Source organism: Nicotiana sylvestris, chromosome 2 (assembly GCF_000393655.2).
Source record: "Nicotiana sylvestris chromosome 2, ASM39365v2, whole genome shotgun sequence".
NCBI classification, from domain to species: domain Eukaryota; kingdom Viridiplantae; phylum Streptophyta; class Magnoliopsida; order Solanales; family Solanaceae; genus Nicotiana; species Nicotiana sylvestris.
Window position 1 is genome coordinate 114528580 of NC_091058.1, and position 13589 is coordinate 114542168.

The 13589-nt window shown below is 39.0% G+C and overlaps 1 protein-coding gene across 1 annotated transcript; it reads right to left on the bottom strand.

Annotated features, from left to right (window-relative positions):
- Positions 1 to 9254: 9254 nt before the first annotated feature.
- Positions 9255 to 11073, bottom strand: LOC104229537 (peroxidase 10-like). The gene is made up of 4 exons (XM_009782190.2): positions 10804 to 11073; positions 10519 to 10710; positions 10217 to 10382; positions 9255 to 9829 (listed from the first exon to the last, which is right to left on the bottom strand). Exons 1-4 carry the CDS (start codon positions 11017 to 11019, stop codon positions 9420 to 9422), a joined length of 984 nt encoding a protein of 327 aa, XP_009780492.1. The 5' UTR covers positions 11020 to 11073; the 3' UTR covers positions 9255 to 9419.
- Positions 11074 to 13589: the final 2516 nt, after the last annotated feature.

Consider the following 13589-nt stretch of genomic DNA (forward strand, 5'->3'; position numbering starts at 1 on the left):
CTCGAGGATGAAGATGTTGCCTCCGATGAAGACCAGGATGCTTAGGCCTTTATATTTTTGCTTTCTTTTGCATCTTTTTTTAGGCCATTTTGGTCATTCTAAATTCTTATATTTGGCCAATCTAGCCTTTGTAAAAAGATTGTTTAAATATATACAAGGCTTCCTATCCCTTTCGGCTTTTAAATTTTTCCTTTGTTTCATTGCTTGTGTTTACAAAGGTCGGGGTGACTTAGCACAAAATAACTTAAGTTGTGTAAGTTTTAACAAACCTCACCTTTACACTATCTAGTTTTGAGGCGTTTTGGGTTCCATGTCACTAGGAACTTTCTCCCGATAATTTTCTGAGGGTTAGCCTTTATAACCGGTTACGAAAATTTTGAAGGCCTATTTTTGTTACGGTTCTCGAAAATTTCTGAGCCGCGTTAATATGGTCGTGGCCTTTTAATTTTGGGTGTGGCCCAATGGGCTTGCTTCCCCGAGTTATCCAGGCTTGCCTAAGATAACAGTCTCCGAGTGGGTATGGCCTTGGACTTTAAAATTCGGGGGTCGCCTAATAGGTCTTGCATCCCTTATATTTTAATAGCTCGATCTATTTGAGTTCATTTCCGGACGGCAGTCCCCGAGTGAGGAAGTGACAATCCGAACTTTAGTTATAATCGACCCTTGAGCTCATTTCTTTAAGAGGTCGAAAGTACAGAATTGTAAAGTGGAAATTTTCTAAGACATAAAATAGTTGCAAGGAAAGTGCTTCTCTTATTTTTTGTCAAAAATATTCAAACATGCGTACATGTTTTATACCAGAGCTCGAACAATCTATGTGGGCATGGTTCGTTCGACCGTTTGGCCCTTACAATAAATCCTACCTATCGAGATCCTTCCATTATGGAATAACTTTCTTGCTAAAGCAATTCGGTATCCGATGGTAATCCCCTCCAGTATTCAAGGTTGATTGTAGAGAGACCTTGGATACTGTAAACACAGTCTTTGACACCGATTTGCGATCGGCCTTTGTTTCTAAGTTAGCACGATCCATTGTTGCCTGGTTAAAAACCTTGCCAGAAAACCCATTTGGGACAAAACTGGTCTAAGGAAAAAAGAGTGCAATGCGTACTTTCAGACCTAAAGACTTTATAATGTACCTTGATCACCTGCAAGTGTTAGCTAAAAAATAAAAGGAAACGAGAAAGGGTCATACCTTAGCAGTAGTATCGTTTTAGTTGAGTTACATTCCAATTTCTCTGTAGTGGTTCCCCGTTCAGCATTCCAAGTTTATAGGATCCTTTCCCAGTGACCTCGAGGACCTGGTACGATCCTTCCCAATTCGAACCTAATTTTCCTTCGTTCGGATTTTGGGTGTTAATGTGAGTTTCTTAGCACTAAATCCCCGACATTGAAGTATCGAAGATTGACTCTTTCATTATAGTATCTCTCAATCCATTGTCTTTGGGCTGCCAGTCGGATGAGGGCGGCTTCATGCCTTTCATCCAATAATCCTAGGCTTGTATTCATGGCCTCATCATTTGATTCCTTCATTGCATATCGGAACCTGACACTCGCTCTCCTATTTCGACCGGTATTAGACCTTCGGCACCATAAACCATAGAGAATGGGTAGCCCCAGTACTAGACTTCGAGGTTGTGCGATATGCCCAAAGAACTTTGGGCATAATTTCTTTCCACTTTACCTTGGCATTGGATAGCCTCTTCCTAAGATTAGGGATGATGGTTTTGCTGGTCGATTCGGCTTGCCCATTTCCGCTAGGATGATAAGGTTTCGATAGGATTCTTTTAATTTTGTGATCTTCGAAAATTTGGTTACTTTGATGTCGATGAAGTGTTTCCCGTTGTCACACACAATTTCAGATGGCATCCCTAATCGACATATGATGTGGTCCCAAATGAAGTTGATGACCTCCTTTTCCCTAACTTTCTCGAAAGCCTGTGCTTCAACCTACTTAGAAAAATAGTCAGTCATAAATAAAATGAATTGAGCTTTACCTGGTGCCCTTGGAAGAGGGTCAACGATGTTCATTCCCTACTATATGAACGGCCATGGCGACATGATCGAAAGGAGTATTTCCCCGGGTTGGTGAATCATCGGTGAATGTCTTTGGCACTTGTCACATTCTTGGACAAACTCTTTTGAACCCTTCTCCATGTCGATCCAATAATAGCCGACTTTGATTACCTTTTGGATCAATAATTCAGCATCAGACTAATTTCCGCAAGTGCCCTCGTGAACTTCCCATAGAACATACTCGGTATCACCCGATCCCAAACATATCACTAGTGGGCCATCAAACAATCTTCTGAACAAGGTTCCGTCTTCAGACAAGGTGAATCGTGTTGCCTTTGTGCGTAGGGACCTTGATTCTTTTGGATCTGAGGGAAGCTTTTCGGTCTTCAAATACTCTATGTATTTATTTCTCCAATCCTAGGTCAAGCTTATACATTTTATCTCGGCGTGACCTTCTTCGACCATTGACCTCATGAGTTGCACAACAATCCCTGAATTGAGCTCGTTGTCCTTGACCGGTGACCCTAAGTTTGCGAGTGCATCGGCCTCACTATTTTGATCTCGAGGTGCATGTTGCAAAGTCCACTCCTTAAATCAATGCAAATTTACTTGTAACTTATCTAGGTATATTTGCATTTCCTCTTCTCTAACATCGAAGGTCCCGTTAACCTGATTCACCATGAGAAGGGAGTCGCATTTGGCTTTGATCACCTCCGCTACCAAGCCTTTGGCTAGTTCGAGATCTGCAATCATGGACTCATATTCGGCCTCATTGTTAGTCAATTTCATAGTTTTAATATATTGCCTAACAACGTTGCCTGTGGGTGGTTTTAGCACGACACTGTGTTCGGACCCTTTTACGTTCGAAGCACTATCCGTAAAGAGGGCCCAAATTTTCTGAGGACTTACCGAAGCTTACCAACAACTTTCTTTCGACCTCGGCTACTCAGGCAGGTGTGAAGTCAACCATGAAGTCTGCCAAAATTTGAGACTTAATGGCTACTCGAGATCGATATTCAATATCATACCCACTGATTTTTACGGACCATTTGGCCAATCGCCCCAAAAGTTCAGGTTTATGCATAATAATCTGAAGCGGATAAGTTGTTACAACACATATGGGGTGACATTGAAAGTATGACTTAGTTTCCTAGAGGCACTTATCAAAGTGAGTGCCAACTTTTCTAGGTGGGGGATATCTGGTCTCGGCCTCACCTAAGGTTCGACTAATATAATAAATAGGAAATTGTGTACCTTGTTCCTCCCGGACTAAGACTCCACTTACTGCTATTTCTGATACTGCCAAATACAAGTACAGTTGTTCGTTTGCCCTCGGCGTATGAAGTAGCGCGGGCTCGATAAATATCGTTTAAGCTCTTTCAAGGCGTATTGACATTACGGAGTCCATGCAAAGTTATTTTTTCTTCTTCAGCAACGAGAAAAATCGGTGGCTCTTATCTGAGGACCTCAAGATGAATCGCCCCAGGGCTGCTATGTGCCCGGTTAGCCTCTGCACAGCATTTATGTTGTCTACTACCGTGATGTCCTCCATAGCTTTGATCTTGTCGGGGTCGATCTTGATCCCTCTGTTAGATACCATGAACCCGAGGAACTTACCTAATCCGACCCTGAATGCGCATTTTTCCGGATTCAGCTTCATGTTGTATTTCTCCAATATACTGAAGGTTCCCTGCAAATGCTTCAAATGGTCCTCTGCTCGCAGGGACATACCTAACATATCATCAATGTAAACTTCCCCTGATTTCCCTATTTGTTCTTCGAACATCCCGTTTACTAGGCGTTGGTAGGTGGTACCGACATTTTTTTAACCCAAATGGCATTACATTATAACAGTAGGTGCCATATTAGTGATGAACGAGGTATGTTCCTGATCATCCGGGTCCATTTGAATTTGGTTGTTCTCGGAATAGGCATCGAGAAAATTGAGGATCTTGTGGCAGGCCGTGGCATCGATCATGCGATCGATATTATGGTGAGGAAAATAATCCTTGAGGCATGCTTTATTTAAATTCTTGTAATCGACGCACATTCTAAGTTTGTTCCCTTTCTTAGGCATTAGTACTACGTTTGCTAACCATTCGGGGTATTTTACTTTCCGGATGGACCCTATTTTAAGAAGCTTGGTTACATCATCTTTGATGAAGGCAAGTTTGACCTCGGACTGGGGTCTTCTTTTCTACTTCGGAAAAGGGTCATATTTATCCCTATACTCTTTAAAAATGGTTATATTTGTCCTTCGTTATACTTTTTTGATATATTTATCCTTACCGTTATACTTTAGGATCATATTTGCCCATGTACTCTTCAAAGAGGGTTACATTTGTTCTTCGTTATAGTTTTTGACATATTTATCCTTACACTTATACTTTAGGATCATATTTGTCCCTCATCCATTAAATCCCCATGTCCCACCTTTCTTTTCCTACATGGTGCCTATGTGGATTTCTTTTTCCTCCAATTTAAATATGGTCAACTATTTAAGATAATTTAATTTAACCATAAACCATAAACCATAAACCATAATTTGGTTGTCTGCACTTATTTGTGTCTTTGGGCAGCCAATATATAAAATATAGTGGCTTCATTCTGATAATTCACATTACTCTAATATTATTCGTCATTGTAGGTTTATGTTAAATCAGGTCGAAGATAAGGGGTGGAGCTAGAGTATTAGGTATGGTTTGAATGAACTCTATAGTTTTTGTTTAGATTTGTGTTCTATTAGGAAATACATTAAATATGTATAAATATTTAATTACGAACTTAATAACTAACATGAGCTATGAGCAAGATCAGAACCCATAAACTTTAAATCATGACTCTGCCATCCAAAAAGTTGAATTATTTAGATATACTTTTTTAAATATGTAATTTTATTTTATTTTTGAAAAACATGAAAATTATATACCCAAATCACAAAAAAAAACTAGATGTTTTGACCCTTGTAATCGAATTCTTTCATATAAAATGAGAGGAGGGAGCAATATTTTCTTTTCGAGAAAAAGTATGTTTGAGGAAACCATCCTAGACAATATTAGGCTTCTGTCAGTGCTCTATTTTAAGCACGGACCTTTGTCATTAACTCCATTGTTGTGCAACTTCTCGTAATTTAATTTGGTTACTGCAATAATTGTAAGCTGTATCAGATTAGTGATTTTGAGTTCAAAGTTCTTGTTTGCCAATATGTTGCCGCTGCTATCCGAAAAATATGGAGCTGAAAAAGAACTTTATCTTAAATAGGTGACCATATATAAATTGGGTGGGCGGATTAAATTATCTTAAATAGGTGACCATATTTAAATTGGAGGAAAAAGAAATCCACATAGGCACAATGTAGGAAAACAAAGGTGGGACATGGGGATTTAATGGATGAGGGGGAAATATGATCCTAAAGTATAAGTGTAAGGATAAATATGTCAAAAAGTATGACGAAGGAAAAATGTAACCCTCTTTGAAGAGTACAGGGATAAATATGATCCTAAAGTATAACGGTAAGGATAAATATATCAAAAAAGTATAACGAAGGACAAATACAACCCTTTTTAAAGAGTACAGAGATAAATATGACCCTTTTCCGTTTTTGCTTCATCGTATGGAACTTCGGGTCCAAGCTTAATTTATGGGTGGTGATTTCCGGTAGGATCCCTGTCATATCGAGATGGGACCAAGCAAAGCAGTCCATATTAGTTATAAGAAATTGAATAAGTTTTTTCCTGAACTCGGGGGTTAACTCCATGCCCAGGTATACCTTTTTATCGGGCTGATGCTCGGTCAGTGTGACTTGCTCCAGCTCTTCGACTATTGATTTGGTAGTTTCTGAATCATCAGGGACTATGAAGGACTGAAGAACCCCGTAATCATCGGCTTTGTAGTCCCCTGTTCGTCTTGTTGGGTCGAGGCTGGCATCGATGATTGCTTTTTGGCTATCTGTTTCGCTTTCAAACCGGAGTCCTTTATTGATAAGAGTGTTGATATTGGAATTACTTCATCAACGGTGAACAGATCCTTTCTGGCAGGTTGTTCCCGTAAACTGTCTTTATCCCCTGTAGTGCTGGAAATTTAATACCTAGTGAAGGGTCAAGGGCACTGCCCTCATGTTGTAGATCCATGGTCTCTCGAATAGGGAGTTATACCTCATGTCGCCCTCGATCATATATAACTTCGTCTCCTGAATGATCCCGACCACATTCATCGACAACGTTATTTCTCCCTTAGGAGTTTCGCAAGCCATGTTGAATCCATTCAGTACTCGAGCGGTGGGCAAGATTTGATCCCGCAGGCCGAGTTGTTCTACGACCCTTGATCGAATGATATTGGCCGAGCTACCTGGATCAATTAGCACACCTTTAACTCGAGTTTTATTCATGAGTACAGATATTACCAGTGCATCATTATGGGGCTGTGTGATTCCTTTCGCATCCTCGTCATTGAAAAACAAAGTCCCTTCTAACACGTAATATCGAGTTCATTTTTCCCTCTTGATACTTTGGTGCGTTTAAACATTGGACCTTGAGGGACATAAACTCCTTCGAAAATCATATGGATGACATGCTGGGGTTCGTCTTGTTCACTTTATTTGTTGGAGTCCCTATTTTTGAAGTGATTCTTAGCTAGGCCGCTCAGTAATTCCTAAGATGCTCGTTGTTGAATAACCGGGCTACTTCTTCTCTTAATTGCCGACAATCTTCCGTACTGTAGCCATGGGTGCCATAATTTTCACACCTTTAGTTGGGACCTCTTCGGGCCGGATCGGTCTGTAGAGGTCGAGGCCATCTGGTATCCTTGATGCGTCTGATAGCTGATACGATGGCAGCCGCATCGACGTTAAAGTTGTATTCTGATAATTAAGGTACTTCATTGGGTCCGATAGGCTTGTCGAAGCCTCTCTTGCTCATGAGCCCTCGAGAGCTTTTACCTAGATCACTTCTCCTTTCATTCCGTACAGGATTCCTCCCAGGTCCACCGTTCTTGTGATCTCCACTATAAGGCTCGTATCGATCTCTGTTCGACCTTGGTTCTCGATCAATATCCCTTTTTAACTCTATCGAGGGGTCTGATAGGATAAATTGACCCAGAAGAGGCCCCGAGTTGATCGTCCTCGACCCAGATCTTCGACTGATACCGATTGTGCACATCGACCCAAATGATAGCTGGGTATTCTATCAAACGCATCTTCAACTGATGTGAAGCCACTAAATTTCGAACATTGAGACCTTGAGTGAAGTCTTGAGCAGCCCAATCGTCGGTGACCGGTGGCAAGTCCATCCGTTCTATTTGGAATCGAGACACGAACTCTCTGAGCATCTCGTTGTCCTTTTGCCTTACCTTGAAAGGATCCAACTTCCTGGTTTCGACCTTGATGGCCCCAGCATGTGTGTTTACAAAAGAATTTGCAAGCATAGCAAATGAGTCAATAGAATTAGGCGGTAAATTATGGTATCATATCATAGCACCCTTTGACAGGGTCTCTCCAAATTTCTTCAGCAGAACATATTCGATTTCGTCATCCTCTAGATCATTCCCTTTGATAGCGCACGTGTAAGAGGTGACATGCTCATTCGGATCAGTCGTACCATTATACTTAGAAATCTCGGGCATACGAAACTTCTTGGGGATTGGCTTCGGAGCCGCACTCGGTGGGAAAGGTTTTTGTACGAACTTTCTGGAATCCAATCACTTCAATATGGTGGTGCTCCCGGGATTTGATCGACCCTGGAGTTATAAGTTTCCACCTTCTTGTCGTTTTCCTCGATCTTCTTTTCCCCTGACTTAATCCTCTTTGTCAGTTCTTCGAGCATCTTCATGATAGCAGAATTGGTCTCCGATTCCTTATCGCTCGATTTCCTTGAAAGTGATTCGACCTTGTGTACAACTTCCTAGGATGGCTCGAGCTTGACCCTGCTCGGTGTATGATTTTGATTGTGGAGCTGGGTTGTTGCTATCTGTTGGGCCTGCAACATTTTGAAGATTATTTGCAAGTTGATCCCGCCGTCCTTGCCGTCGCGTGCTCTTTTAACGGCTGATCGGTTGTCCCCCCGGATGCTGCCCTCGGGGTCGACTGCCAAATTAGCTTTGCGGCCTATATGTGAGCTGATGTCGATTAGATCTACAGCTGGAACTTCATCGAGGCCAACCGAGGGTACGTCATTTTCTAGTGCTATGCTACCGTTCTCGCTGTGGTGGCCAGAACTGTTGCCGACGTTAAGGGGTGCTGACTGAGAGTTCGACATTCTGACCCCGAAGTCAAAGATACTTCAAAGAACAATTGAAAAATAATGTGTGTTATGAAAGTTAGTACCGAGTAATCACTATTAGTAACCACTATTATCCTTAGCCCCACGGTGGGTGCCAAACTGTTTATCCTAAAATTGGATAATCATTGAATTTATATGTGATTTTAGGGATATGTGATACAACTTGGTACAAACTAAGAAGACATATATTAATATCAAAATTGACTGTAAAAGAAATAAATGCAAACCAAACTAATCGATTAGCCTTGGCCCTCGAGTTCGATCACCCTCGAACCAAGTGAAGTTTCGGTTGATATAAGAACAGAGTAACAAGATAATGAAAACTAGAGAAATGCAGTATATTGCTTTGTATTGCGCGAATATGATGATCTTTACAAATGATCAGACTCCCTTTATATAGTAGGGGAGTCCTACTCTTGGTACAATTCTAAATACAGTAAAAAAATCCCATGATTAGTTAATTAACTGGCCTCTTCTTGATACGTGCCGAGATTTTTGCCATGATACTCGCCCGATCGCGGATATTTTGGCTTTTTGTTATTTGGCTCGGTAAGTTTTCCTCGATCTTGCTTGATCTCTATCCCGCTTGGCCTCGATCTTGGCTGATCTCAATCTCGACCGGTCTCTGGGTCACGAGCTCGGCAATCTAACTTTACAACATGGTTCGATATAACATGGGGTCAAACCTTGGCCTGCCACGTTCTAGTCTCGATTGGTCATATAAAAAAGGGCAAGCCCGATTTTGACCGTATACAAGTTAGTTCTCTACGTAAGATACACCTTTGCCCATATCTGCATTCCAAGTTTCCAACTCGCGCCGCTTTGATTTCAAGCTGTTTCGTAGTACTCTTGTTTGTATTGTTTAGGTAGTTGATGAGACTCATATTTGTGAGGGACAAAACTAACTTTTTTACTTATAGACAGCAAAAGAAACATTGCTTGAATTTAAAGGGCTCATACAAATATATAGTACCATGTCGATATATGCGATATATCTTAGTTCTAAAGCAATGAAATTGGTCGTGCACATGGACTTTAATTTCAGAGGCAGTAATTCCTTTATATACTACATCAAACATACAATATTGAGGATACATTATTAGCTAATTATCTCGCAATCCGAACTTTCTAATTCACCAACCTACAGTTCTTTCTGATCTCTCCATCTTGTCCTGTTAACACACCTAAGTTGGTCAACTTTACCATGGATGCTGCAAACGCCTTAGAAAATAGATATGGATACTTGCTGTAAGTTGACACCAGTGAAGCAGTATTATTATCATTCATTAGAGCTTGGTCTGACTGAAGAAGCCCAGAATTGTTCATCAGATTCTTGAAATATACATTATCGAACTTGTTGATTGTGACTGCATCTAAAGGGGCAAGGTTGGAATCTGAATCATTTTGGTTGGGACATACGCTTCGCAGATTGCCTAGTAATGATGAATCCAGTGTCGGGTCAGGATTTCCAGATCCATCAAAATCAAATAGCCTTTGCTTGAAGGTGAAACATTGAGCAAATCCAATGGTGTGAGCACCTGCATCAAATCATGATGATCAACTATGAAAACAACTAATCTTGGTTGAGAACCAATTCACATAGCGGCAAAGTGCTGATGTGGCGAGTAATATGGCATAACATTGGCATGCTCGAAATTTGACATTTCTTTTATTTGTACTTTCGGAGTAATTCATAGTTCAATTAGTTTAATTTGCAAAAAGTAATTTTCTGACTAACTGTTCTAATGAGCAAGGTTCAAAACTTTAATACGATATAAAATAACTGTATCATTTTAATGTTATAGTGAGTAAATTAACTAAGTGACTATACGTGACATTAATCCGAAAGGAAAGCCAAAAAGGATGTTTTATTAGGAATGAAGTCCACTAAAAGAAAAAGTTGCATATTGGACTTGGTTTAGTACCTGAGAGCACCACCACATCTTTTATGTCAAGACCCTTTGAAACAAATTTTGCAGTAATGTTTTCTAAGGGCTCAAAAGGTGATGGAATCTGAGCATTAGCTGCACTTTGACTTGCGGTAAGACTATCTCGACGACCCAACGACACTGACCAATAGGGGCCTCCAGTCTGAAAACATTCGTTCAAACAAGAAGAGCAATTTTTAATAGTAGTATTAATTAACAATTTCACAAAGTATATATGTTTAGGCAAAGAATATTGATCATGAATCTGAAATTAAGCATTTTGATAAGAAAACTCTTACGAGATAGATAGCTTCTCTAGCTGCTAGAGTCAGTATATCAGCACATGAAACTGTAGACGGGCAAGCTTTCTCCACGTTAGCTTTTATTGCATCAATGACTTCAAATCCTCTGGCTGAATTTCGATTAGCAGGCGCATTCTTTTCTCCTGTGAATGTACTAGTATCGTCGAGTAGTACAGACCCGTCGCATCCCTACACAACATAAACATTTTTAAAAAAAATAGCAATCAGATTGTCTATGTACTTATGTTAGTGGGCATAAAATTGAAAGAGTTCATATTTTACATTAACAAAACAGTCATGGAAGTGCAAGCGCAAAAGAGAGGCCGCCATTCTGGTTTCATTAGAAATAGCAGACCAGATGCCATATCTAACGATTTTAGTGAGGTTGGGACAGGTGGCATCGTAATATTTGTAATCAAGTTGCCCACACACAAAAGAACTGAGAAACAAGAAGCAAAACAAAGAGTTAGTTAAAGGCATATGGCTTTTCGTGTTCATGATTGCAGATGCAGTAAATAGTAGTAGTACTCTTTTTTTCACTATAATATCAGGAGTGAGTAGAAGCGGCAATTTATAAGCAAACAAAATATCATGCTTACAAAAGAATACAGAATGGCAGGGCCACTAAGAATAAATTTAGATGTCTGTAATTTTAGTTAAATTAGTTTGGTACTAATCCATCATTCTTTTAATTAAAAAATTATCAGCTGTTCTATACAAAGTAATGTAGTATATGCATGTGAGTGCAGGATGAGGCATGCATTTTGAAACTCAGCAAACTGGTTGATAAAAATAATGCCCAAGTTGACTTACCCTACTTCTGCATGAAAACAGGAATTCAGATATGTATTTTCACTAATTTTTGTTAATTTCCTACTCCCTCCTGTCCTTTTTATTTGTCATTTAAAATTTTGATATATTATTAAGAAATCATTTAGTAGCATTAATCATAAGAGATACTTGACTAAATTATCCTCCACTCTTAGGTATTTGACAAAATTATCCTGCATTCTTTCTTAAATTTATGACCCTTGTACGTAGTAGTAAGGCTGGAATTGAAAAAGATAATTGATGCCTTCTGTATTAGTGAAAAATAGACTCGCTATGTGGGTCTATTAAATGACGACATGTGTTAGCAAAGTTTGGAGAAAAGTGAAGAATGACATGTAAAGATGATATGTGAAACACTTTCGGGTCCGAGTATACTTGTACCGTACCTGTTAATTTCGGAAGTGACCATCATAGAATAGCTCCGAATTAGTTACGGAGAATAGCTCATAATTACAAATGAGGAAAGAATCAATTAATCCCAGATTATATGAGATTTACCATCATTATGCCAGTTACAAATCAATTTTGTAACATACAATAAATGCAATAAATGGTTGTAACGGTCAGAACAAGGCAATCAGTTGTGAGATTGGCTCAACAGGCACGAGATTGACTCAATAGGCATGGGATTGACTCAACAGGCACAAGACTGACTCAACAGACACGAGACTGACTCATCAGTTACAGAATTCCAGCATTTACACAGTTGTTACAAGTCTTCTAAAAGTAACGGATGGATTGAGTAAATGCTCATAATGGATCCATAATTCAAGGAGAATGGCTACTTACATTTAGCCATATAAATAAACACACTTATCACCATTGTAATCATCTAATTTCTTCTATACATTGTAATTCATAGCATCTTGCTCCCAAGTTAGCCATAGTTCGGTCCTTCAAGCTCTGTTCGGCTCAACATCCTATCAAGGATCATTCAATAAGAATCATTTTTTATCTGCTTTATTTTTCTTATATTATCTGTCATTTAATTTATTTTTCACTTCTCTGTCAGGTTGTATTAACAAATATTTATATTTTTCGGATAGAATTGGTTGCTTGTGGCCCATCATATAAAATTTATTGTTTTGACCTTAAAAATCATTGTGGGTTAAACACCTTAGTTTTATAAAGTGACAACATTTTGGACCAATTTGTTTTGACTAAAGTGACAGGTAAACTGTGCTATGGAGATTTTAAATAAAGCTTATTCTGTTCGTAAACTAAAAGTAGAAACTGAAAGTACCAGTATAAGTGCCTATCTGAGAGGACTTCAATAAATTTATTTCGTTTGAAATGAAACAAAACAAAAAGATGGGAGAAGAACCTAAAAGGGCAAAATTATCAAACGTGTTAATAAAATACTTGTGCACATTATAGAATTCGTAGCAGCCCCTGCACTAAGCTAGCTAGTGGAACTATGAGGAGTGACGAATTCCAGCAATAAGGATGTATTAGTGCCCAAATGAGCAACTATTGCACAATCTACACTACTTTACTGGGAGTCGAATTGTATAAAACTAGTATTTTTCCCTAGATTACTTCTGTCCAGATTCTTGGTATCATCCATTTTAACTCAACTTGGATCATTTATGCATAAATTAATTGGTCTTGCATGACATGTCAATCACTATGAGATATTAACAAGCTAAGCACAAATGTTGTGTACTGATAACAAAGAAGAAAGAGCTGTATTGTTGTCATGTATTCTGATATCAACTTTTTACACCAAAAAAGGAAAAAGAAAAAAAGGCAAGCAACTAAAGTTATTCAGATTTAGAGAACCTCTGGCTTTACAGAACTTTAAAATTGTCTTAAAAACAGATTGTTGAGTCTTGAAATTATAAAGTCTGAATAGAACAGAATAGATATAGAATATTCATATAGACAAACTCGGTTAGTTTGGGATTGCGATGTAAGTAACTTTTTTTTTACAATCACAAAAATAAAAGAAATATAATTTTATTAATCAATTGTGAGTACGATTTTTGTATTATTGATTTTTCTCTGAGTTGTTCTCTATGATTCGAAGGCTCAAGCGGCATATTATCGGATATAGGATGATACGGAGCCCCTCGCAATATATTTTATCTCCATGAAAGCCGGGCAGTTATTCGAATCACGAGGAAGAACTTTTCTTGATCGCTCCTTCTCGTTTCTTCAATCGAGGGCCAAAGTGGCGTATCTTTTGAACAAAGAATTTATGTGGATCTTCTCGAAGTATTTGATTGTCAAGAAGC

What these genes read in the sequence shown, in the direction of transcription:
- LOC104229537 (XM_009782190.2), bottom strand. Translation starts at nt 11,019, where the DNA reads ATGAACACGAAAAGCCATATGCCTTTAACTAACTCTTTGTTTTGCTTC. An exon ending in CTAGAGAAGCTATCTATCTC is followed by an intron (nt 10,383 to 10,518) that starts GTAAGAGTTTTC and finishes GAATGTTTTCAG; the next exon opens with ACTGGAGGCCCCTATTGGTC. An exon ending in AGATGTGGTGGTGCTCTCAG is followed by an intron (nt 9,830 to 10,216) that starts GTACTAAACCAA and finishes GATTTGATGCAG; the next exon opens with GTGCTCACACCATTGGATTT.